The sequence below is a fragment of the Aspergillus candidus genome, assembly GCF_002847045.1.
Source record: "Aspergillus candidus strain CBS 102.13 unplaced genomic scaffold BDW47scaffold_7, whole genome shotgun sequence".
Taxonomy (NCBI): Eukaryota; Fungi; Ascomycota; class Eurotiomycetes; order Eurotiales; family Aspergillaceae; genus Aspergillus; species Aspergillus candidus.
Window position 1 is genome coordinate 467,741 of NW_020194012.1, and position 20,556 is coordinate 488,296.

The 20,556-nt window shown below is 50.7% G+C and overlaps 8 protein-coding genes across 8 annotated transcripts; 3 read left to right on the forward strand and 5 right to left on the reverse strand.

Moving 5' to 3' along the window:
- Window positions 1-149: 149 nt before the first annotated feature.
- BDW47DRAFT_100899 (endo 1,5-alpha-arabinase) lies at window positions 150-1,771 on the forward strand. The gene is made up of 6 exons (XM_024811550.1): window positions 150-952; window positions 1,018-1,208; window positions 1,273-1,295; window positions 1,354-1,412; window positions 1,484-1,533; window positions 1,589-1,771. The coding sequence occupies exons 1-6, from the start codon at window positions 177-179 to the stop codon at window positions 1,618-1,620; spliced, it is 1,131 nt and encodes a 376-aa protein (XP_024674828.1). The 5' UTR covers window positions 150-176; the 3' UTR covers window positions 1,621-1,771.
- Window positions 1,772-1,880: 109 nt separating this feature from the next.
- On the reverse strand, window positions 1,881-2,766 carry BDW47DRAFT_123349 (SDR family NAD(P)-dependent oxidoreductase; the record flags this gene model as incomplete). Its single annotated transcript, XM_024816032.1, has 2 exons — window positions 1,881-2,070; window positions 2,177-2,766. 2 exons carry the CDS (start codon window positions 2,764-2,766, stop codon window positions 1,881-1,883), a joined length of 780 nt encoding a protein of 259 aa, XP_024674829.1.
- A 97-nt stretch (window positions 2,767-2,863) lies between these two features.
- On the reverse strand, window positions 2,864-5,034 carry BDW47DRAFT_100902 (monooxygenase). Its single transcript, XM_024811551.1, has 4 exons — window positions 4,698-5,034; window positions 4,036-4,621; window positions 3,589-3,957; window positions 2,864-3,525 (listed from the first exon to the last, which is right to left on the reverse strand). Exons 1-4 carry the CDS (start codon window positions 4,829-4,831, stop codon window positions 3,181-3,183), a joined length of 1,434 nt encoding a protein of 477 aa, XP_024674830.1. The 5' UTR covers window positions 4,832-5,034; the 3' UTR covers window positions 2,864-3,180.
- A 3,315-nt stretch (window positions 5,035-8,349) lies between these two features.
- Window positions 8,350-9,659, forward strand: BDW47DRAFT_100907 (uncharacterized protein). The gene has a single exon (XM_024811552.1). It carries the CDS (start codon window positions 8,613-8,615, stop codon window positions 8,958-8,960), a length of 348 nt encoding a protein of 115 aa, XP_024674831.1. The 5' UTR covers window positions 8,350-8,612; the 3' UTR covers window positions 8,961-9,659.
- Window positions 9,660-9,821: 162 nt separating this feature from the next.
- Window positions 9,822-10,370, forward strand: BDW47DRAFT_123351 (extracellular proline-rich protein; the record flags this gene model as incomplete). Its single annotated transcript, XM_024816033.1, has 1 exon — window positions 9,822-10,370. One exon carries the CDS (start codon window positions 9,822-9,824, stop codon window positions 10,368-10,370), a length of 549 nt encoding a protein of 182 aa, XP_024674832.1.
- Window positions 10,371-11,654: 1,284 nt separating this feature from the next.
- Window positions 11,655-15,307, reverse strand: BDW47DRAFT_134604 (bifunctional cytochrome P450/NADPH--P450 reductase; the record flags this gene model as incomplete). Its single annotated transcript, XM_024818130.1, has 5 exons — window positions 11,655-13,234; window positions 13,309-14,298; window positions 14,353-14,805; window positions 14,870-15,115; window positions 15,187-15,307. 5 exons carry the CDS (start codon window positions 15,305-15,307, stop codon window positions 11,655-11,657), a joined length of 3,390 nt encoding a protein of 1,129 aa, XP_024674833.1.
- Window positions 15,308-16,829: 1,522 nt separating this feature from the next.
- BDW47DRAFT_82777 (glycoside hydrolase family 16 protein) lies at window positions 16,830-18,533 on the reverse strand. The gene is made up of 2 exons (XM_024819952.1): window positions 17,407-18,533; window positions 16,830-17,350 (listed from the first exon to the last, which is right to left on the reverse strand). Exons 1-2 carry the CDS (start codon window positions 18,201-18,203, stop codon window positions 17,047-17,049), a joined length of 1,101 nt encoding a protein of 366 aa, XP_024674834.1. The 5' UTR covers window positions 18,204-18,533; the 3' UTR covers window positions 16,830-17,046.
- Window positions 18,534-19,411: 878 nt separating this feature from the next.
- Window positions 19,412-20,500, reverse strand: BDW47DRAFT_100911 (uncharacterized protein). The gene is made up of 2 exons (XM_024811553.1): window positions 20,420-20,500; window positions 19,412-20,316 (listed from the first exon to the last, which is right to left on the reverse strand). The coding sequence occupies exons 1-2, from the start codon at window positions 20,420-20,422 to the stop codon at window positions 19,987-19,989; spliced, it is 333 nt and encodes a 110-aa protein (XP_024674835.1). The 5' UTR covers window positions 20,423-20,500; the 3' UTR covers window positions 19,412-19,986.
- Between the last annotated feature and the right edge of the window lie 56 nt (window positions 20,501-20,556).

Consider the following 20,556-nt stretch of genomic DNA (forward strand, 5'->3'; position numbering starts at 1 on the left):
TCATAACAAAAACAAGTCCCTTTGTCATGTGACTGCGACACGTGCACCGCCCCGGAGTCTAGACTTTGGATGGATTAAACTAGTCAGTTAAGCTTGTTTACCACGTTTCTATTCATAGGTTGGGACCGGTCCCTTCTGTTTAACCTTCATCCCTCAACCTTGGATAACCCCATGATATGCCAATGTGGACATCGTTGCTCGTGCTATCGTGCATACTATGCGCGTGGACCGCCAATGCCACGCCGGCCGGTAAACAGTTTGTCTTCCCGTCAACCACCAAATACCCGCTCCCCAATCAGGGCAATGTCCGCGCCCATGATCCCAACATCGTTGCATACAACAACGCCTTTTATATGTACAAGGGTGGTGTACACCTACCCATCCACAAAGCCCCTGCGCTTGATGGGCCGTGGGAAATGGTTGGCACCGTCTTGGACGGCCCCAGCATTGTAGAAAAGGGGAATAGCAACCGGCCCTGGGCTCCGACCACGATCGAGCGCAGTGGCCGCTTTTACTGTTTCTACACTGTCAGCTCTCGCAGCGACCGCGACAGTGCTATCGGAGTCGCCTCGTCCGATAATCCGGAGGGTGGCGGCTGGAAGGACCATGGCGCCCTGATCAACACTCAAACAGGGCCCCGAGCGGATGTCTGGCCCTATACCGTTTCCAATGCCATCGACGCCTCCTACATTGAGGACCAGGACACGCACAAGCCATACTTACTCTTCGGTAGTTTCTGGCATGGCATTTTCCAGGTCCCGCTGGCAGACGATCTCCTATCCGTGGAAGATGAGGATCATCCCGACGCAAAAAACCTGGTCTACTTGCCAAAGCGCAAGCGCAAACCCGACGAGGGTTCTTTCATGAGCTACCATGAGCCGTACTATTATCTCTGGTTCAGCCACGGCAAATGCTGTCACTTCGATGGTGATCTCCCCAAAGCGGGACAAGAGTACGTCCCTTCTTGAGTTGTGGATGTACCTGTGAAGTCAACATCCATCTAACAATCAATTACAGATACAGCATTCGCGTCGGCCGGTCGCGGAACATGCGAGGCCCGTTCGTGGATAAGGACGGCGTCAAGCTGACCGAAGGGGGTGGCTCTGTCATTTACGGATCCAACCATGGAGTTACATATGCCCCTGGTGGTCTTGGTGTCTTGCCGGGCAACTCGTCCGTTCCGTCGGATATCTTGTACTATCACTACCGTATGTTTCTCGCGCCGGGCATGCACATATCCCAGCATTAGTTGATCAAGCTAACGTCTTACAGTCAACGCATCTATTAATCTGGACGTGAGTGGGCTCATATCTCTAATGCACTTGAAGATGCACCTCGCTTACATATCCGTAGGAAGCCTATCTCGGATATAGCTACCTCAGCTATGAAGACGGGTGGCCTTCAACTACTAGGTTTGTTTCCCAAGCCATATTAATTGCGTGCATGTCATAGTGGAACCACCGACTGATCTACTGCGTCACAGCAACACATCGCCCCAACCGCGCCTCTCCTACCACCTCTTAGCTGTTTTACGTAAGGTCCCTGTGCTCATGCACCCTTTTGAATTGACACTTACAATCAGTGGCAGTTACGGGGACGCTGCTTTGGCTATGCAGCTGATACTACCCATCGGATTGTTGCTTCATTTGATACCCCGGCACGACATGCACATAAAGTTTTCTACAGTCAACAAGAACATAGAGCTGTTTTGGTTAGTCCTTTACGGAGTTTTGGATTATATAACAGCGATAGAACATTTGGCGCATATATGATTGGCATTTATTCATTCAACAAAATTCCTTATTCGATAGCATGCGATTTATACACTTCATTCTATTCATTGACTCGATTGTACAAGTGCACGTCGTCTGTCCTTCGAATCATGGGTCCCAACCTCCGTCCACGTTCAGAACCATCCCTGTTGAGTACGACGACGCATCGCTGAGCAAGAATAGTACAGACTGGGCCACCTCGTCCGCCGTGCCGTTACGGGGTATGATGGTGGGATTGGCGCTCTCGCCGCCCTGAATGACCTTGGCCTTGTCGAGGAGGGGTGTTTGAATTGAGCCCCTGCTGGCAGTCAGTATGGTTCTCCTATAAAGGATAATCTCCATCTATCCCACAAACAACAACAAAAAGAAAATATATAGAAAGGATGAAGGGAGGGAAAACATACGGCGCAACAGCATTCACCCTAATCTCGGGCCCCACCTCCTTAGCCACACTCCTCGTCAACCCCACAACCCCATGCTTCGTCGCCGAATAAGCAGCATGGAACCCAAACCCCCTCACCCCCTGAATACTCGCCGCATTAACGATACTGCCGGCACGGGAAGTCTCCTTGATAGCGCGCAGCTGCGCCCGCACACAGTACATCATGCCCGTAAGGTTCACCCGCAGCAGGAAGTCCCACTCGTCGTCCTCCTGCTCCGTCAGCGCGCCCACGCCGTGCTTCTTGCCGATTGCTCCCGCCATATTTGCCGCGCCATCCAGTCGGCCGAAGTGTTGCACCGTCTTTTGGATCCAGTCGTTGACGGTGGCTGCTGAGCCGACGTCGACTACTGTTGTGAGGATCCTTGCTGGGCCGTCTGCGGGTGGTGAGGACGGGGAGGAGGCGTTGAGGAGTTCGACGGCCGAATTGAGTGCCCTTTCGTCAATGTCTGCTAGAGATAGCAGCGCGCCGTTTGCGTGGAGGCGTTGCGCGACGGCGAGGCCGATGCCTGCTAGGCCGGTGACGGCGTAGACTTTGTCTTTGACGGAGTCCATTGTTTCGGAAGTCGAGCGTAAGTAACAGGGGATGCTGAAAGTAACAATTTACTTGACCTGGAGCATAGAAGTGTTTGTTATAAGCTAGAAACTCTCCCCGCACTTGGTTCAATACTGTGCTTGTGCTGTTTTGCCAGAATCCGGCTAAATTGCGTCGGCCGATTCCGATCTGCGGGGACTCTTGATTGACACTAATCCAGGTATAGTAGGTATAGTAGGTAGTCGATGCAAATATGTACTCAAAAATTCTAACAGATAATAGCGTCCCCTCAGCATGCAGAGAGACACATGCGCATGCACTATAACGTTAGTCATGGCAGTAATTAGTTGATACCCTTGACGGATATCCCGATCCAGCAACGGTCACAAATACCACAAGTCCAAGTCCATACAAACATACATATTTAAAGCCCCTTACAACCGACTATCCTTACCCGCGCCGTTCAACCGCCGCCACATGCGAATGCGTCGCTGGTGCCCACTATTAAAGTCATCCACCCACGACTGTTCGAAGGGGGGCAGTCTCCGACCCGGTTGACCCTCCGTGGGGTTCCCCGCCAGCCGACGGACATGCTCGAAGTAAGGCTCAAACTCCGGGTTGACCGACAGGAAACCAGGGCCGTCACCCTTGACGGCGATGCGCTCGTTCTCCCATCTTTGTTGCTCTTCTAGGGGCGGTAGGCGGGCTTTGCCGGCTAGGACCCGCGCTGCGACTACGGCTTGCCATTCGAAGATTTTGAAGGTGAGGCCCGCTCCGACCTGGGTTTCGTTAGCTAGTTGCATTATGGGGGGAGGTTGGGGATGAAATTGGTTGCTGCTTACCCCACCAACGACTACCAAGGACGGATCGTGCTGATAGAACACATGGAGGAAGAGGTTTGGAACGCGGTTGTTCCGCAGCGGAAGGTCAGGTAGGAATGGGAGCGTCCAGGTGAACCCGGTGCCGAGGATGATGTGATCGACATCCGATACGGAGGTCCCGTCTTCGAAATGCACGGTGCGCTCGCCGTTGTCGCTGCAGATTCGCGCAATGGACGGCACCCGCTTGATGTTGGGGTGTTTGAAGGCTTCATCGCCGAAGTAAGGGTTGTATCTACCCCGCACAACGGAGTAGATGGGTGTTTGAGCCGAATCGACTAAGCTGACTGCCGTATCAGCTGCTGAGACAGACGCTCCAACGGTGACGACCTTCTGTTATGGGGCACTGGTGTTAGTTCATGGGCCCGCGGAAAGAAGGCAAGTAAGCCACTGCGACGATGCCAGACACACCTTTCCGCGGAACTTCTCCGGGCCACGGTATTGTTTCGTGTGCTCCACGCGATCAGGGTACCGTGCCGTAAACTCCTTCAGTCCTTCGATGGCCGGGACATACGGGACTGAGAAGTGTCCCGACGCGACCACCAAGGCGTCGAAGGTTTCGCTCCACCAGTAGTCGTACCCGCCTGATTGGCCCGCGCGTCGCAATACTAGCACCCATTGACCGGTGCGGGGGTCCTTAGTCGCTCGCTCCACGGTGGTGTTGTACTCAACGAGATCCTGGTACCCGTTCCGGTTGAGGAGATCCTCCACGTATTGTCGGATGACGGTGTGGTGGCGGAACGGACTGTCTGGCCCGTGGAGGGCTACTGTCCTGTCTGTGCGGACGGTCGGAATCGACTCCTGGGAGTAACACATGGTCGTGACATCGACATTGGTCTCTAGCGTTGGGTAAATGTGCGAATCGGTAAAGCGATGCTGCGTGAGCGCAGGCGCATGTCGGGGCAAATCTGACGGAATAGCAACCGGTAGGTCTGCGGTCCGGTTGGATAACCGTTCAATGTCGAGAGGGACGTGTTTTTCATTCTCTCGCGAAACCCTAGGCAACACAATGAGCATCCCGTCATGTTCATTGACCCATATCGCGGTGCGGAAAGAGAGAGGGCACCGCCTACCAGCAACCACCGGCTTTCTCCTGCCGTTCAAACACCCGGACCACGTCGAATGCCTTTTCTTGCACGAGCGCATCGACCGCAATGGCCCCAGCCGGACCTGCGCCGATAACGGCTACCCTTTTAACGAGCGACATGGTGACCCGCCGGCGGTTGAAGTTATAGCCGTACGACGAGATATGCTTGTGACTGGAAGCGCGGCTGAAATGGCGGAACCAAGCAGTCGGGAACCCTCTCTTTTAAGAAACTTTAGTCTGGATCTACCGGGGATGCGGCAATGTTCCTTGTGGAGGGTTGGATCGACCTGGTGCGAATTGAACTGAAGCTGATGCGAGTTTGGGCGGCGATTGCATCAGCGGACACCAGTTAAAGGCGTGGCTTTGGGGTTTGTGGGCCCCAATCAGGACTCTCTGGCGCTCTCGACCGAGATAAGGTCCGATGTTTTGCATGTTTGTTTGGTCCTGCAGTTTCCTGGGCCATCGTATGCAGTTAGAGTATACAATTTTATGGAGATAAAGGATTTCAATATGAAGTATTTAATTCAGGAACAGGAAGTTCTTTGTACTACCTCAAAGTACCGAGTACCTTATTTAAACTCATCGGGAACCGGCAGTTTCCGGGAAGCTGATTGGTGGCTGCCCACGCGACACACGTGGTCTGGATTGGTATTTGGTTAGAGAAGGAATTTTCACAACAACTTACGTATTGTCTAAATCTATGACCGTGGCAACGTGAGATTTAATGTACCTGTCCCGTCGCAGAGTGCTTAAGTTCGGTTTTTTCGCGCGTCGATGATAGAGAACGGCACGACCGGTTCATCCGTTTACTGTCTTACTGCCGTCCCATAAGATATTAGGTATTCTTGACTGTACGGAATAGACCCGGTTACAGCTAGAAAACGACCACTATTGAAGCACCGCACGCTTTAGCTCTGTCGACCAGCAATGCGCAAGCAAGGCATATCCGCCAGGTTCTGCATAGAGGTCACGTGTTAGATCCGTTCAACCGAAGAGCCACGATCCAAAGGACCGTGTACGACAGTATGTGCCCAGGTGACGACGTGTTTGGGCCTTGAGATGCCTATTTCGAGTAGGGTATAATAAGATGGAGGCGATAATAATTATGCCCACCGTTGTCAGGCCTTGGATGAAGTAGGACCACTCCGTACACCAGCCCTTTCTAAAGAATCATATCTAGACTACAACCGCCGCGCGTGTAGAATGGCAATTCAAGGAGCATGTTCTTGGGATACTCAGACTAGCCGGTTATAAATGGTTTTTAAGAGTAGAGCACCATTCCAAATCTGCCAATAACAGTTCAGTTATCATAGACTAGTCCTTGACCCTATAGATCTGTGCGGGGTTAAGAGATAGGCATATCCAACTTCTTAGGTAGGTATCCGCTTCATCGCTGTCCAATTCCATGATCGAGATGGCATTATAGCTCATAAGGTCAACTTTGAGCCCGAGGTCTGGGATCGAAAAAAACATAGTGGCTTACGCCACTTTACTGTTCGCTGAGTGAGACTGATCCTCGCTGTGTTTCCATTGTGAGGAGTGAGGTCAGATCAAAGCATCCAGGCTAGGTTGTGGCAAACGCCACCTGACACGATATTGAACAAGTCCGGGAAGCATTTCTCCCTGGCTGGTTTGATGATGACATTGACCGTAGGGCACCGGTTAATACAATGCAGATATCAATCACTCTGGTGAGCATGGTATCCTTGAAACGTTCCCATCGACTGGTGTAGATATGCTAGAGCAGCAACTGAAATGGTCTTTCTCATCTGTAAGTGTCGCATGTTATGTCGTTTCATCACGTTTTTTTAAGTAAGAACCATAATGGGTGGTCCAGGTCCTTATTAATCGTCAATAGAGGTATCGGCGTCTAGAGTATGGCGGTTTAATGACATCGCCCATAAGGCCCTGTTGTTCTCATCCAGACGATATCTCCAGGTAAGGTAATCTCCATGGGTGAATGCACGGCATTTATTGTCTCTCCGATGTACATGGTTAGTATGCCAAGTCTACCAAACAGTATTTGGCCAGGGTACTAACGAGACCGAGAACGGAGCCCCTGGCAAATGATACCGACATACGAACTCGTCGTCTTCAGATCGACATGGCTGTGTCCAGCAGTGGGATGGAGGGGACAACTACGAGCGCAGTGGTGCTCTGCTTATTTACCGCCACAGTGATGTAGAAGCAAGCTGTTCCATAAACGCAAACTAAGCCGCGATCTGCTCCAATGAGATCAATGTTCAGCTGTTGCTTCAAAATTTGAGACGAAGGAATGATCGGCCTTACAGAACTGACGTAGTTGCAACGGGCGAACCTCCGACGTATGACCACTGGGGATGTCCGGCTATTCTCGAGCCATGATCGTCAGGATCCCCACGTAATCCCACACGCTTTACGAGTAACCAAACATCAGCACCAGGGATCAAAGAGTTTGTCCAGGATGACTAGCAGAAGATATTGGAAAAAAACCCAACAACCCGCTCCAGTCACCTATCAGGTGGAAAAGGTTCCGCTTCCGCTTTCGTAAAGAATGACACAGTCATGGTAAGATGCAACCAAGTTACTGCAAGTTGCACGACAAAGTAACAAATGCCGAACCGGGATGATTATGGTGTATACCTCGGGTAGACGATGCCGGGCTCGTGCCACAGGATATCCAAACATTCCGATATTTCATGTTGTCCTGTTCATGGACATGATCTTCCCTGGGTTTGGTACTCGGCAAGGTGAGGAGTCCTGGCTGTGGGTTATGACTAAAAACAATACCTAGCTCTCCAACGTGAAGTTGGTTCAAGGCAAAGTCGAGCCCCGCTGGAAACACATACTCCATAGTCATGTACGGAGTACCGGATGGGCACCTGGAAACTCACTTGACCCAAGCGGGGCTATCAAGCACTTCCGCCGATCCTTTCGATGTTCAGTAATACTCCGACACGATCCTTGGCCTGTCCATTTCTGTCAGTGTTTTAGCGTCGGACCTCGAGACAAGTGCGCAAAGATTTGACGTAAACGCGAAGAGGTGGACTTGTCGCTTCGAAAGACTCGAACGGATCTGATAAGAACCAGTGGGGACGTATTTCACCATTTTCGCACTTGTAGCAAACATCCGTTGGGCGTTCTTCGGGGGTTCATTTGTAGTTAGTAGCTTCCCTTCGTCTGTCACTTTGATGATATAGCCGACGTGGGATTCCATGGTGCTTCAGCGCAGGATCTAGTCCCCGGGTTGGACACATGTAAACCCCTCCCCTCACCTTGGCAATAACTGTATATCTGCAGGCCAATCGATCCTGGAATAAATTCGAAGCCTTCAACCTGGAACTATTGATACTTCAAACCTCTTCATGCGATAAGTGGACTCGTCCATGCGCATGATCCATATTTGTAGAATTGCTTTGTAGGGATACGAAGACACGAGGGAAAAAAAAAAAAAAGAAGCCGTATAGCTGCCCCACAGGGCTGGATGCATGATGAAACGGTGAGGTGTGGAGAAAGATGATAAGAAAAGAGTGAAACCAAAAGGGTTTGAAACGGGAAAAAGTCTTAGTGGAGGAAGAAGCTGCCTGAGGCCAGCGGCTCGTGAATTTTCCGCGCAACACAAGATCCGCAAAGTTTCTTCTATCCACAACAGACCAAAGATGACGAGTCCACGTACATTCCATCCGGTTTCACTCCAATTGAAGTTTCAATTTGTTTGAGACCTCATCGGTCTGGCCACTCTACTATTCATCATACTCTACTAGTGTTTTCCCGCCTCTGTTCAGCCGCCCTGACACCGTACTCAGCCACAGCAATTCGGCCGTGTCTGACTACGGAGTACGAAGTAGAAGGATTATGATCGTCGCGACTCCATGCAGAGAACAGTCACACCCACTACTCTCAGTGGGTCTAACGGATAACAATGTGGTATTCGCATAAATCTTACGTTAGCGGTATTCGACTGATTCTTATCAAACTAGCAGCCTATTTGACACTCGCACGGTCGTTTCAAGCCCATGGGCGAAATCCAAATAAATTCCCTATCCAAAGATCGTCGACTGTCCTTCCCGCGGTTCAACCAAGGTACTGTCCGGTGACCTCCAATGAGAACGGTAGGATTCTGATGGGTTCATATATGGTTCCCACAACAGAACTTTTCAGCCATGAAGGCTTCTGTGCCGCCGGGATACCCGGGGTGATTGGGTATCAGCAATACGAATCGTGGGCCAGGTCTCCACCGGCACAGAGATCTACGTTTTTAATCCCGTAGGATGAGCTAGGTTTGGGATTGAATGGGACCCGAAGCTGCCAAGCTCGAGAGAGCAATGATCGTCCAACATGTCTTTGAAGGGTGGCATTGTTCAGTTTTTATCCGACATCCACAGGACGGCCTACGGAGTACCGGATATCATATCATATCACATCATGGCAATATCCCTCTCAACTTTCTTTTGCTGAGGTCTCTGAGGTTTATGCATGACGTGCGATCGCCTCATCTTCTCTATCACCCCGTGATAGCAGGGTCAAGAGTATCTGTAATAGGAAAGTGAAGGCCATTCGCACTCCATGATCGACTATCATTGGCCACTACAACGGAATCTGAAACTCAGGATATCTCTCACACAGGGGTTGCTCATACCAATCCCAGTCAAACCCCGGCTTGCGGCAGTTAAACCATACCTAGTTAATTGTCAGTCCACCGGGCCTAGGTTGTGGGAAGCCAATACCGGTCAGTAGGTCTATCTCCTGTGGTGGTTGATTCATGGAAATTCCATGGCTCCACCATTGACGACCGTCCATTTTCTGATTCAGGTACCAAGGTAAGCGAAGCTGAATGTTTACAAGCCGGGATCCACAGAAACCTTTCCCTGATCAGTGACGCGAACCGAAGACCCTTCCCCCCTGGGTGGATTCGTACCAATATCTCGGCTCGGCGATGCTGTCAGGTCCCATAGCATGTAGTCTATAAAGGAAAGCTGATCTCCCCATTCTCGATGGGCCCTGGCAGTCCATCTCTTTCAATTGAATCTGGTATTCATTTTTTGTTCTGTGTCTTTTCTACTTTCTTTTTGATTCGATACAATTCATTCATTCTTTTCTAAACCAAAAAAACAAACCACATTCTTTCACCATGAAGTTCAACGTTGTCGCCTCGCTGGGTCTTCTGGGCTGCGCCCTTTCCCTGCCCGCTCCCATCCGCAACTATATCCGCCACCAGGGCCTTGAGGCGCCGTTCCCTCTGCCTCCTGGCGTCCTCCAGCCTCCCGGTGACTTCGCCACGGGCCTTCCCATCCCTACCGGCACCTCCGTCCCCACGGGCCTCCCGACCAACACGCCCGTGCCCACCGGCGCCACCTTCCAGAAGCGCGAGGCTCTGAACATTCCTGGTCTCACTGACCTGCCCTTCCCTTTCCCCACCGACCTCCCGACTGGTCTGCCCACTGGCCTGCCTACCGGCCTGCCCACTGGCCTGCCCACTGGTCTCCCGACTGACCTCCCGATCCCTACTGGCCTGTTCCCCACCGGCCTTCCCACCGGCCTCCCGAGCATCCCCTTCCCGACCGACCTGCCCATCCCGACTGGCCTCCCGACTGGCCTCCCCACGGGCTTCCCTCCTCTGCCCACTGGCCTCCCCACGGGCTTCCCTCCTTTGCCCACTGGCCTGCCTTTTGGCGCTTAAGTGGGTGTCAGTGACGGGATCAATCTGCCATCCGAGTGAAGCGGCGGTGGAATTGAGTGTGAATGGGGAAGATGCGATGCTAGAAAGTTTGTCACATATACTTGTCTTACATGGGATGAGGTTTCGGTTGATACATAGTTCCAGCGGTTCTAAACAGGCACGGGTTGTCTTCAGGAAGTTGGACTCTTCAATTCATTCTCTTATCTCTCTACATATACTTGCATGGTTTGCTCATAACGTAAAGTAGCAAGCAGGTCAAATCTGCCTCTTCAGCCTTACACTATGGCATATACTATAGCCCATAACCCTACGCACAGAAGCGAAAAATCCCCTACATGAGAATATCTCAATAGCTAGGTCAGTAAGTACCAAGGTCAACACAAACCCGCCGACCCACCACCACCAAGCCACTAGCCCTAAAAACGGACCATACTGTGTAGGCTTGTCGTGCCACAGCCATAATTCCCCATCACCCGGACGCCACCAAAGACTAATCCCACCCCCAAACTCACCAGACCAAAACCTACCACCGTCAAACACACTGACTCACAATCCCACGGCCCCTTTCTTTTCTTGTTTCCACCGACAAAAAAAAAAAAAAAAGCAATACATATATCTCGTCACATTGAGATTTAATATATGAGACGGGGCCAGAGACGGGATGACTGGTCTAGGCCCTACCGTGTATATTGCTTTATATAGCACCTACTATATACAGATTGTTCCTGTCGATTATGGAAAGAAAAAGAAAACAAAAGAGAAGAAAAAAGAAGAAAAAAAAAGAAAAGGAAAGAAAGAAAAAAGAAAAAGCGGGTTCAAGATCTGGGCCCGTGTTGGCAGTGGCCACGATCGGCGGTGATCTATCTCGAGCCGTTCTTGAAACGTGATTTGCACCGCAGTGTAGGGTGTTGAGTATTACTGACTGTTTGGTAATAGTATACTGATGTGTTGTGTTTTGACGTGGGCTTAATATATGCGTAGTGATTAAGTCGTTGATGAATGGGTGGGTCTGACTGGGAGTGGGACGGTTGAGGCGGGAATACGGATACTACTCTGGGAATACAGATCTGAGAATTGGTGCACTGTGTATCTACTACTCAGGTAGGTTAGGTTGGTAGAGATTAGAAACTTAAGGAAAGAACAGCAGCGTAAATCTCGACGACGTCTGTTAAATATCACATGCCTACTGGATTTCTCTCCAAAGGATACTTCGCTAGCGGTTCTTGATGCAGACAACAGTAAACCTTCGCTTCCCGTACTTACACATACACAGCCTCGACAGTCTCAAGTGAAAACGTCCGTCGCATACCTCTCCTTCACTTTCAGACCGTCGAGGTATGCTTCGGCCAGTGCGTCCTCGTCAGCCTCGGTGGTGACATTTTCGCCACGTTCCATCGCTTGACGGACGGCGTCTCGTTCCCGTTTCAGGTAAATGGTCTTGAAAACCTGGCGCACGCCATTGGCCACCCCAATACCGCCACACACGTAGACCCTCGCGCCGTGATCCATCAGCTCAGATATTTCGTCTCCCTGCGCTACCATCAGGTCCTGGACGTGCTGGCGGCGGTCCAAGCTTTCGGCCAAGCGTTGTGGGCTTGAGGCTAGAACGGGTGAGGAGGGTCCGGCAGAGGGATCAGCAGGGGACGATGGACAACTGTAGGCCCATCTTACTTCGACAGCCCCCAGGTGGGCCCAGGCGTCTAGCTCTGTGGCGTAGATGTCGTCTTTGCCTTTTGTGCGACAGCCAACGTACAGGATTGCTTTGGCGGGTTCTTTGCTGCCTGCTTCGAAGCCGGGGTTGTTGCGACGTCCAAGGATCCTCTCGGCACGGTCCATGATGAAGCCGCGGAAGGGAGCAAGACCGCTTCCTGCGCATATCATGATCATGGGTGTCTCTAGGTCCAGGGGAGGCCGGAAGCCCGAATGACATGGACGAACGTCGATTTGAGCGCGTTCGCCGGGTCTCAGCTCGGAAAGGTAGTTGGATGCAACTCCCTGGTGATCTTGAGGGGCGGATGCGGTGGGTGCGGTGTTAATCACAGAGAATGTGATGGTGCACTCGGATGCATTTGGCAGAGGCGAAGACGAAATGGAGTATTGGCGCACACGCATTGGTGGAAGCATGATCAAAAACTCTTCGAGGGGAATTTTGATGGAAGGATAACGAGTGAGAATATCTAGTGGGCTCACTCGTTTCTTCACAATCTCTTCCGCGAACGTGGTGGGATCGGACGCAAAATCCCTCAGTTGCGCCTGCGTGCTCGCATCTCCATGGGCTGCATCGGCCAAGATATTCAGGTCCCGCTTGGATGCTGGCTGGGAGAGCTCGACGTATGTCGAAAACAGGTCAAACGCCGACATAGGTGTCCCCAAGGGAATACTGGCAGTGCCATTGGAAGCCAACGTGAGCGTGGTATCCCACGAGAGGCCAAAGTGACGAATCGCGCGGCGGACAACATTGGCGGGATTAATGGGGAGCACGGCAAGATAGTCGCCACAGCGGTAAGCCATGTCTGAGGGTAGCTTGAATCGAATCATTCTCTTTTCTGGGACTCCCGGTGCTGTGAGAAGCTGATTCTCAAGGACGGTCCCTTCCTGCAATTGAAGGCCTAGAGTCGAAGGTCGTACACCTGAGCTAACTCTGACCTGCAGGGCCGACTTTTGACCTTCTCTACTCATGAGCTCGCCGAGACTCGACGCGATGGCAGGCCAAAGGTCAGACTCGGCCCAGCTATCGAAACTACTAAACATATCTGCGTCTGCTGCGTCCGCGAGTCCAAGGTCACATAATCGAGTTCCACCATGCCGAGCAATCAGAGTGTCGGCAGCCTTTGGAACACGGTGAAAAGTAGACTGCCAATCATCTGGAAGAGAATATCAGTCATTAGTACACAAAATGCTGGGAGGATGACGGATGGTTGAAGTTGAGAAAACGTACGATGACCACAGCCAAACACGGCAAATTTGGTGCCTTCTAGCTCATTTCCTTCCAAACCATTGAGCCAGTGAAAAAAATGTGCAGCATTGTCCGGAGGCTGTCCCTCATACGAGGCTGTTATGAACACGACAGGGCCGTCGCGGGGAACCTTCTGCATCGCCGAGTCCAGGGGCTTGACCTCCGCAGAGAAGCCATATCTGACAGCGTCGTTGGTTAATCTTCGAGAAAATGCCTCGCATGTTCCAGTATTGCTGCCGAAAAATATGTGCATTGGTCTGGTCCTGGTACTTCCAAACACAGACTTGTTTGCACGGCTGTCGACGACTGCCACGGATCTTTCAGTAGTCACATCACCACTACCACTCAAGGACATAGCCAGCTTAGTAGCATCTAAGCCACTGCGCAAAGTAGCTCCCATGTAAAAATCCCTGGGCTTGATCGTGAGCATTTGCGTCATCCGCAGCTCATAGTTCGGATCTTCCATCTGGAAATTGAAATTCTGGAACAGCAAGGCCACCACGAGCAGCATTTCCTGCCATGCAAATGGGCGACCGGTGCAAGCCCGGAGTCCGTTTCCGAAGGGCTTCCATGCATTCTTCGGTAGACTTTCGAATCCTCCGTCGAGCATTCTCTCCGGTCTGAACTCCTCCGCATCTGCGCCATACACCTTGGGGTCCATATGCAGCTTGCCCAGTACGACGACGATAGGTTCGTTCTTCCCTATAACGTATTTTCCGTCTCCAAGTGTGACCGGATCTTCTTCGTTTTTGGTCGGATGGGCGTGGAGTGCCATCAAGGGTGCTGTGCTTCTCATGCGCAGGGTTTCCTTCAAGGCGGCATCGACGTAAGCTAATTTGGGCAAGTCCTCCACCCTGACCTTCCGCTGTCCGATAACCGTGTCGATTTCTTCTTGCACTTTTTTGTACGCGCGCGGGGTCTTGAGCAGGAAGTAGAACAGGAACGATAGGGCACCGGAGGTAGTCTCGTGTCCTATGACAGCAACTGGGTTAGCGAGATTCTCCGGGGAGTCCAAAGTCTTCTTACCAGCAATCAAAAATGTGAGCATGTTATTCACAATTGACTCATCGCTGAGACCCTGTCCGGTTTGGGGATCTCGGCCCAGAACGAGAGCATTCATGAGGTCCTGTTTGTCTACGGGGTGGTTCCGTCGCGCAGCCAGAAGCTCATGCGAGAAACTGCGCATGTACTCGATGTCGACCCAGAACTTCTTATCCTCAGTGGTGGGTATGTTGCTGAGCAAGCTGTTCACCAATCCGGGTCGACGGGACCTGTTGCCGGCCACTTTCAGCATGTTACCCATAGCCTTGATGAACGGGTGAAGGTCTTCGCTGTAGAACGAATTGAAACGGATTCCCATAGAACAGAGGCCAACAGTGTCCAGTGTCAAGCGAGTGAAGTCGTCCGTGACCACAATGGGAACATCGGAACCCTGGCGCGCCCATTTCATGACAAGCTGGGTTCCAATATCGTACATGTCTTTCCCCAGTGTTAGACCTTCTGGGTTTTGGGAAGAATATTATAAGAACATGGGGTTACTCACCATCGAACATAGAGCGAATCATGAGGGGCCCAAAAGCTGGAACGAGAATGCGATGTGCGATAGCCCAGTTCTCCTCCTCTGGGTAGTTGGCAGTAAACAAGCCGTCTCTGACTCCATTTCGTAGCTCTTTCAAACCAGAAACTACGAACTTTGTGAATCTCTCTTCGTTGCAAACCTCGTTGGCTAGTTCTTGGGAGCTAATGAACACGAGGGAGTTTCCGGCGACGACCAAGCGGAATATCTGGCCTGGTAGACATGAGAGTCAGTATCTTATCCTTTCAAAAATGATAGATGGTCTTTTAGAAATTAGAGCATACCGTGTATATCTGCTAGCTCGTGCAACCGGTTCAAGGGAACGTCAGAGTCGAATTCCAACAGGTTTCCCAGGATCGGGACCCCTTTGGGCCTGGGGATTGGGACATGCCCTGAGTTGGTCATCGAGAATGTCAAGCAGTATTCTATCTTGGAAATGAACCCAGAAGGTAAAGCTGATTTGATTTTGACTATCACCGGGTACAGCCAGATGAGAAGATGCAGTGAGGATGATGGAGAATGGAAAGGAGAGTTAAAGGATTAATGGGATTGGTTGAAAAAGATGCAGAGGAGGAAGAGGACGGAAAAGAAGAAGAAGAAGAAGAAGAAGAGAAGAAGAGAAGAAGGAAGACAATAAAAGAGAGAGGGAGTGTGTCTGAGAGAAAGTAAACAAGTGACAGCACTAGTGATAGCTAAAAAGAAACTATAGTTGAATTCAGTCACTTGGAACATTGCTATTATCACTCTCTATCTCTATATAATTTACCAAGCACTTCTGACAATGCATGGAACTACATACGAAGTAACTTCCGGCAAAACATGGACAGTCACTCTTGGTTATCTGACTTATGCTTCATCTGTCCCATCACAAAGATTCAGAGATGATAAACCAGAGCATGGTGACACTAGCAATCCCAATAGTCGTCAGCATGTAACAGAAGAAAAAGAAGGTGCATGTTAAACGCCTCTTTGATGTAATAGAAGCCATTGTTTGGGTCAGTCCTAGCACTGTCTAAAGGAATCATCACTTTGACATCTTATTAAGATCAACCACTTCCGCTCGAACCCACTCTTTAAAAGTAGCAAACGGAGATGAGATACTCCGGTCGCAGGAAGGTTGCGGCGGATGAAACCTACCTCTAAGAGCGCAAGTACCGATGGTATCGCAGATGGGACTTCTCGTACAGATGCCTTTCGTGTCCAAGTCGGATAGATGGATGCGTGTTGGATGGGTTTTGCTATACTTGGGGTTTTTACTAGGATGGGATGATGACCAAACCGCTGGAGTTTATCGCCAATTGGCATGGTCTAGTATACTGACAGTTTCTTAGTGCTGAGGTAAACAGGATCTTATAACAGCTCAATAAGAATCAAACAGTGGAACAAACGGCAGAAGTCCTATCCAAAGAACCCACAGTAGGCAGTTTATAGAAATATACTTTCTCGCCTGATGTTTGGAACCATAAATGCTCGCTGAGATAGTGAAAGCCATTGTGCGACTGCATGAATGATGTGCCAGGCGGACTTCTAGAAGTGACCAAAGCGTTGTCTTATGCAACTACCCTTCGAGGGGTTGATACAAGCCACCAAGAAACATAGTCCTATAAACGACGATACAAGGGCGTTGAAGAGATCGCATTTGATACCAGGAGAATTGGTCTTTGTTCAAAGCAGCAAAGCACATCCACATCTTAATCCTCAGAACGTATAGCCAAAAGAGCACAAGACTGCAGCAGAAAATAGTGGGATTGGTATATACAATAACGAAAGTCTATCTTTTCCGAAGGCACGAGACCACCGATAGAAAATATAGATATAGTAAATAAAGTAGTAATAAATTGGGTATGATGATCGAAGATGGGAAAAGGTATAAAGATGGTGAGGAAGGTCAAAGATTCATTAATTCAACTGCAAATGCAAATGGATAAATAACGATCCAAGAGATTCACGAATTAGTCGATTGTGATTCCGGCGGCCAAGCCGCATGACTTTGTCCTGCAAAGCCGAGAACAAATAGGCACAATGCACGGCGGGTTTCCTCGGGAGGGAAGAGGGGGGACAATATTCGCCCCCCTTATGTTTCATGTCTGTCGTTGACCAAGTCGGGGGAGAGATTTGCATGGCTTGCGGTTCCAGGACTCGACTTAGTTCACCTGGGAGTAGCCATTGTGCCGCCATTCGCTCTGCCTCCAGTCCGATTGCGCGTTGCTCATCTCAGTGCGCTCGGGGCGCTCGTTATTCCAGTTGGTGTCGTCGAGGGCCTGTTCGAGACGGCCCTTTCTGCGCTGCCGGATGAAGAAGAAGATGAAGCCCGCGATCAGCATGGCTCCGACTGCAGCCGCACCGATGAACACGCCGGCGTGGGCGCCTGTCGGTAGGTCATCCCACTTCTCGGAGAGCGACTTGGGCGGAGGCTTGTTGATTTCTTCCACCGCGGTGGAGTTACCCCTAGGACAGTCAGTAGATGATCATCAGGATGGGGGCTTTTATGGCAGACAACATACTTGATCACGTTGATACTCTCCCACGAGCCCGAGTCATCCTTGTACTCGTACTCCTTGCCCGAGTGGAAATCTTGAATGCGCACGCTCTCGATGACCATGGTGTAGGGACCAGCATCATAGTCAACCTCGCCACCGGCCCACGCGATGACGCCCTCCTTGTTGTCCCCATCTCCGGCGGGCCAGATGCCGAAGCGGATATTGCTGGGCGTCTGCGGGTAGCGGGAGCCGTCCTTCGCTTCGGCGTATGGCAGGGTCCGGACGAGTTCGTCGTCAATCCACCACTCCAGCTTATCCTGAGTCCAGTAGGTGGTGTAGTTGTGGAACTCGGTGTCCGCATTGGGGACGTAATGGTATCCGCCACGATCGAAGGAAGAGTCGTCGCCTTTGCCGAAGTAGTTGGATTGCACTTCGGTGTTGTTGGAGCCGATCCACTCCCAGTCGATCTCGTCCAGGTCGTCGGACTGCAGCACCACACTGCTGACGATGCCGTTGCCCTTGGCCATCTTCAGGTGGGTCTCGACGACCCCAAAGAAGATGTAGAAGGTCGATTGTAACGTGGGAGACTGGAGCTTCTCCTTGATGGAGAATTCGGCGCCCTTCTCGGTCCAGTCGATTTCGCCATTGGTGGTGTTCCAGAGCTTGGCGTTCATCGTCTCATTGAAGGTCCACAAGTGTTCGGAGCCCAGGGCTGGGTCGTTGGGACAGTCCTCTTTGAGCGGGTTACAGTCGGACCATGTCTGCGCCGAGACGTGGGAGAGGCTAGCCAGCCAGAAGGCCAGCAGGTAAAAGAATGACATGTTCGTTTGAGACTCTGCTGTCTCTCCGAACTGTAGATAGATTAATCGAATTTCCGCCTCCCACTAGAAACTAGGATGGGAACCACGGTCAATCTTATCGAAGGAATGACTGATTCAAAGAATGAATGATGGGATGAGTGGCCAGGCGGGGGTGGAATGAATGGACATGCGAACGAGTCGCACGAGGAGAGAGGCCACACCCAAAGGAGAGTAAGGAACGGTGATAAGAGCGAAAGGTGGTGGATTGGAGAAGATGTGAAGAGGGGGAAAGAAGAAAGAAACCGGGGGAGGTCACCCATATCCCTTTAATTAACGCCCTCTCCAGTGGAGACAACTGGATTGGGTGGACTATTTTTTTTTTATTTCATTTTCTTTGAATTAGAATTTAAATTTTTTTGCAGTTATTATTAGTACGAAGTAGGACGATTCTTGTTTAATTCCGCTGTAAACAGAGTGTTTCTCACAGGTTCCAAGTAGGATTTTCTTGGGTGGTTTTTTCTGCAGTTCATTATACCACTAGTTTCCCGGCTAGTTGTTAAGGGGGTTTCCTGTTCAAGTAAGGCGTGTCCGGGCGGCGCAAGGGCTAGACTGCTTCAAGGTTAGCCTTCCCCTTGACTAACCCGATCTGGTAAGAAGCTGGGGTCTCATGTTCCATAGGCTAACTGGATCGGGTCAAGCGCGTGAACCTTGGAACCGTCCATGGACTCGACTGGACTCGACTGGGCCGTAGTCTATCTTTTTAGTCTCCTACACTGAACTCCATCCTCATCTAGCAGAATCTGCAGGGGTCTCCTGATTGATGGGGTTGATTGTCGTGTACTTGATGACTACAAAGTATATGATATACCCTTCAAGAAAAATGATGCCGAAGAAGAATAGAAAGGAAGAGGAAATATAAAGGGGAAAAGGACGGGAAGAAAATGTTCAACAAAATAAAATACAAGAAATAGAAGGCAAGCAGAAACAAAGAAAGATAGGGAGGAGAACTCTTGGCTGGTACAAGCGAATCTGACGATCCATCCACCGGGTGAGACTAGCCCCAACGCCCCCAGCTGTCTGCAGAGGAGCAATGGATCCCTTTATCGCAGGAGACGGAGATCCAGGACGGAGAAAAAAACAGGTTGGTGAATGCCAATCCTTTTAGGGCCCGAATCACAAATCAGGCCATCGGGCGATATCTCGCACCCTATCAGGTCATCAATAGTCCCCATTTTCCACTTTTTCAGGTACCAGGCGCATTCGCATTCTGGAATCTTCAAATTTAGAAAAGGGGCGTTACACAGGCCTGAGCATGTTACTCGGAGGTTATTTCCTCGACCTGTGAGATTCATGCAATAATCGACAGGAGGGTAGGATCGTGGTCTTCATCTTAGATTCAACCTACCAAGGATGTGGTGCACCTTGGATTTCGAATGCATCTGCCTAGTTATGTCGCCGACAGGGTTTTAAATTGTGGATATTGGACTGCGAACTCTCCGTATACAGAAGACCAAGTAAACGAAAAGAAGTTTGAAGAACCATCCATTGGAACGCCCTCCGGTTCTTCTGAGCAGCGGGTCCTTGAACGCCACTGATCCCGGAATAGATACATATCTCCACGTCTCTCATTACTCTAGGACATTAAAGGAAAACAAAACAAATCATAAGCCATTGACATCATGAACAGCGTGCATCCACATCGTGACTCGGCGGTACTCCGTACAAGGGAAAGGAAAGAAAGAAACAAGCGGGGCCACCACTCAACCACTTTTATTGCTTCCTCTGATTTTCGGGAACTGTGCGATCAGTTGAGATAGACCTTCGCTGGCCGTCGTACCGAACCACTTGGCTTCTCCACATACTCATATGTCGGACTGCGCCGACGGCGACTTCGATGGCGATGCCGTGCCTCCACGCCCACTGGGGTGGAATATTTATAGTCAGGGGAGGCCTCCCCGCGTGCTCCCGGCAGCTGACACAGTCGTATCAGCCACTGGATCAGGAGCGTACCAACGATAGTGCCAATAACAATGCCGGCGATTCCACCGCCGGAGATAGTGCTGGGGCACTCATTGGACGATGATTGGCGAGCATGGAGAATATTCGGCCGGACATTGTTGTCGAGGATGGGAGCCTGCGGATGACTGGTTAGTCGCACACTGTTCTGTCTCCGTGCCCGTGGTTCGATCCCCACGGGCGGTTTCGGGTCTGTTCCATGGATGCGACACCAAACTTACCATGGTATTTTCTTTTATTATTTTGGGGAGATTTAAGAAGGTACAACTGTCAACTGTGAGAACTTGCTGCAAGCACAAATTCCGAGCAATAAGCAAATTCTTTCTTCTCCGAAGAGAGAAGTGGTACATATAAATCC

Coding starts and splice junctions, on each gene's coding strand:
- BDW47DRAFT_100902 (XM_024811551.1), bottom strand. CDS start 4,831: ATGTCGCTCGTTAAAAGGGTAGCCGTTATCGGCGCAGGTCCGGCTGGG. Junction 3,958..4,035: donor CGGAGAAGTTCCGCGGAAAG/GTGTGTCTGGCA, acceptor GCCCCATAACAG/AAGGTCGTCACCGTTGGAGC. Junction 3,526..3,588: donor CCTTGGTAGTCGTTGGTGGG/GTAAGCAGCAAC, acceptor AACGAAACCCAG/GTCGGAGCGGGCCTCACCTT.
- BDW47DRAFT_100899 (XM_024811550.1), top strand. CDS start 177: ATGCCAATGTGGACATCGTTGCTCGTGCTATCGTGCATACTATGCGCG. Junction 953..1,017: donor CTCCCCAAAGCGGGACAAGA/GTACGTCCCTTC, acceptor AATCAATTACAG/ATACAGCATTCGCGTCGGCC. Junction 1,296..1,353: donor ACGCATCTATTAATCTGGAC/GTGAGTGGGCTC, acceptor ACATATCCGTAG/GAAGCCTATCTCGGATATAG.
- BDW47DRAFT_100907 (XM_024811552.1), top strand. CDS start 8,613: ATGTGGTATTCGCATAAATCTTACGTTAGCGGTATTCGACTGATTCTT.
- BDW47DRAFT_82777 (XM_024819952.1), bottom strand. CDS start 18,203: ATGTCATTCTTTTACCTGCTGGCCTTCTGGCTGGCTAGCCTCTCCCAC. Junction 17,351..17,406: donor GAGAGTATCAACGTGATCAA/GTATGTTGTCTG, acceptor TGACTGTCCTAG/GGGTAACTCCACCGCGGTGG.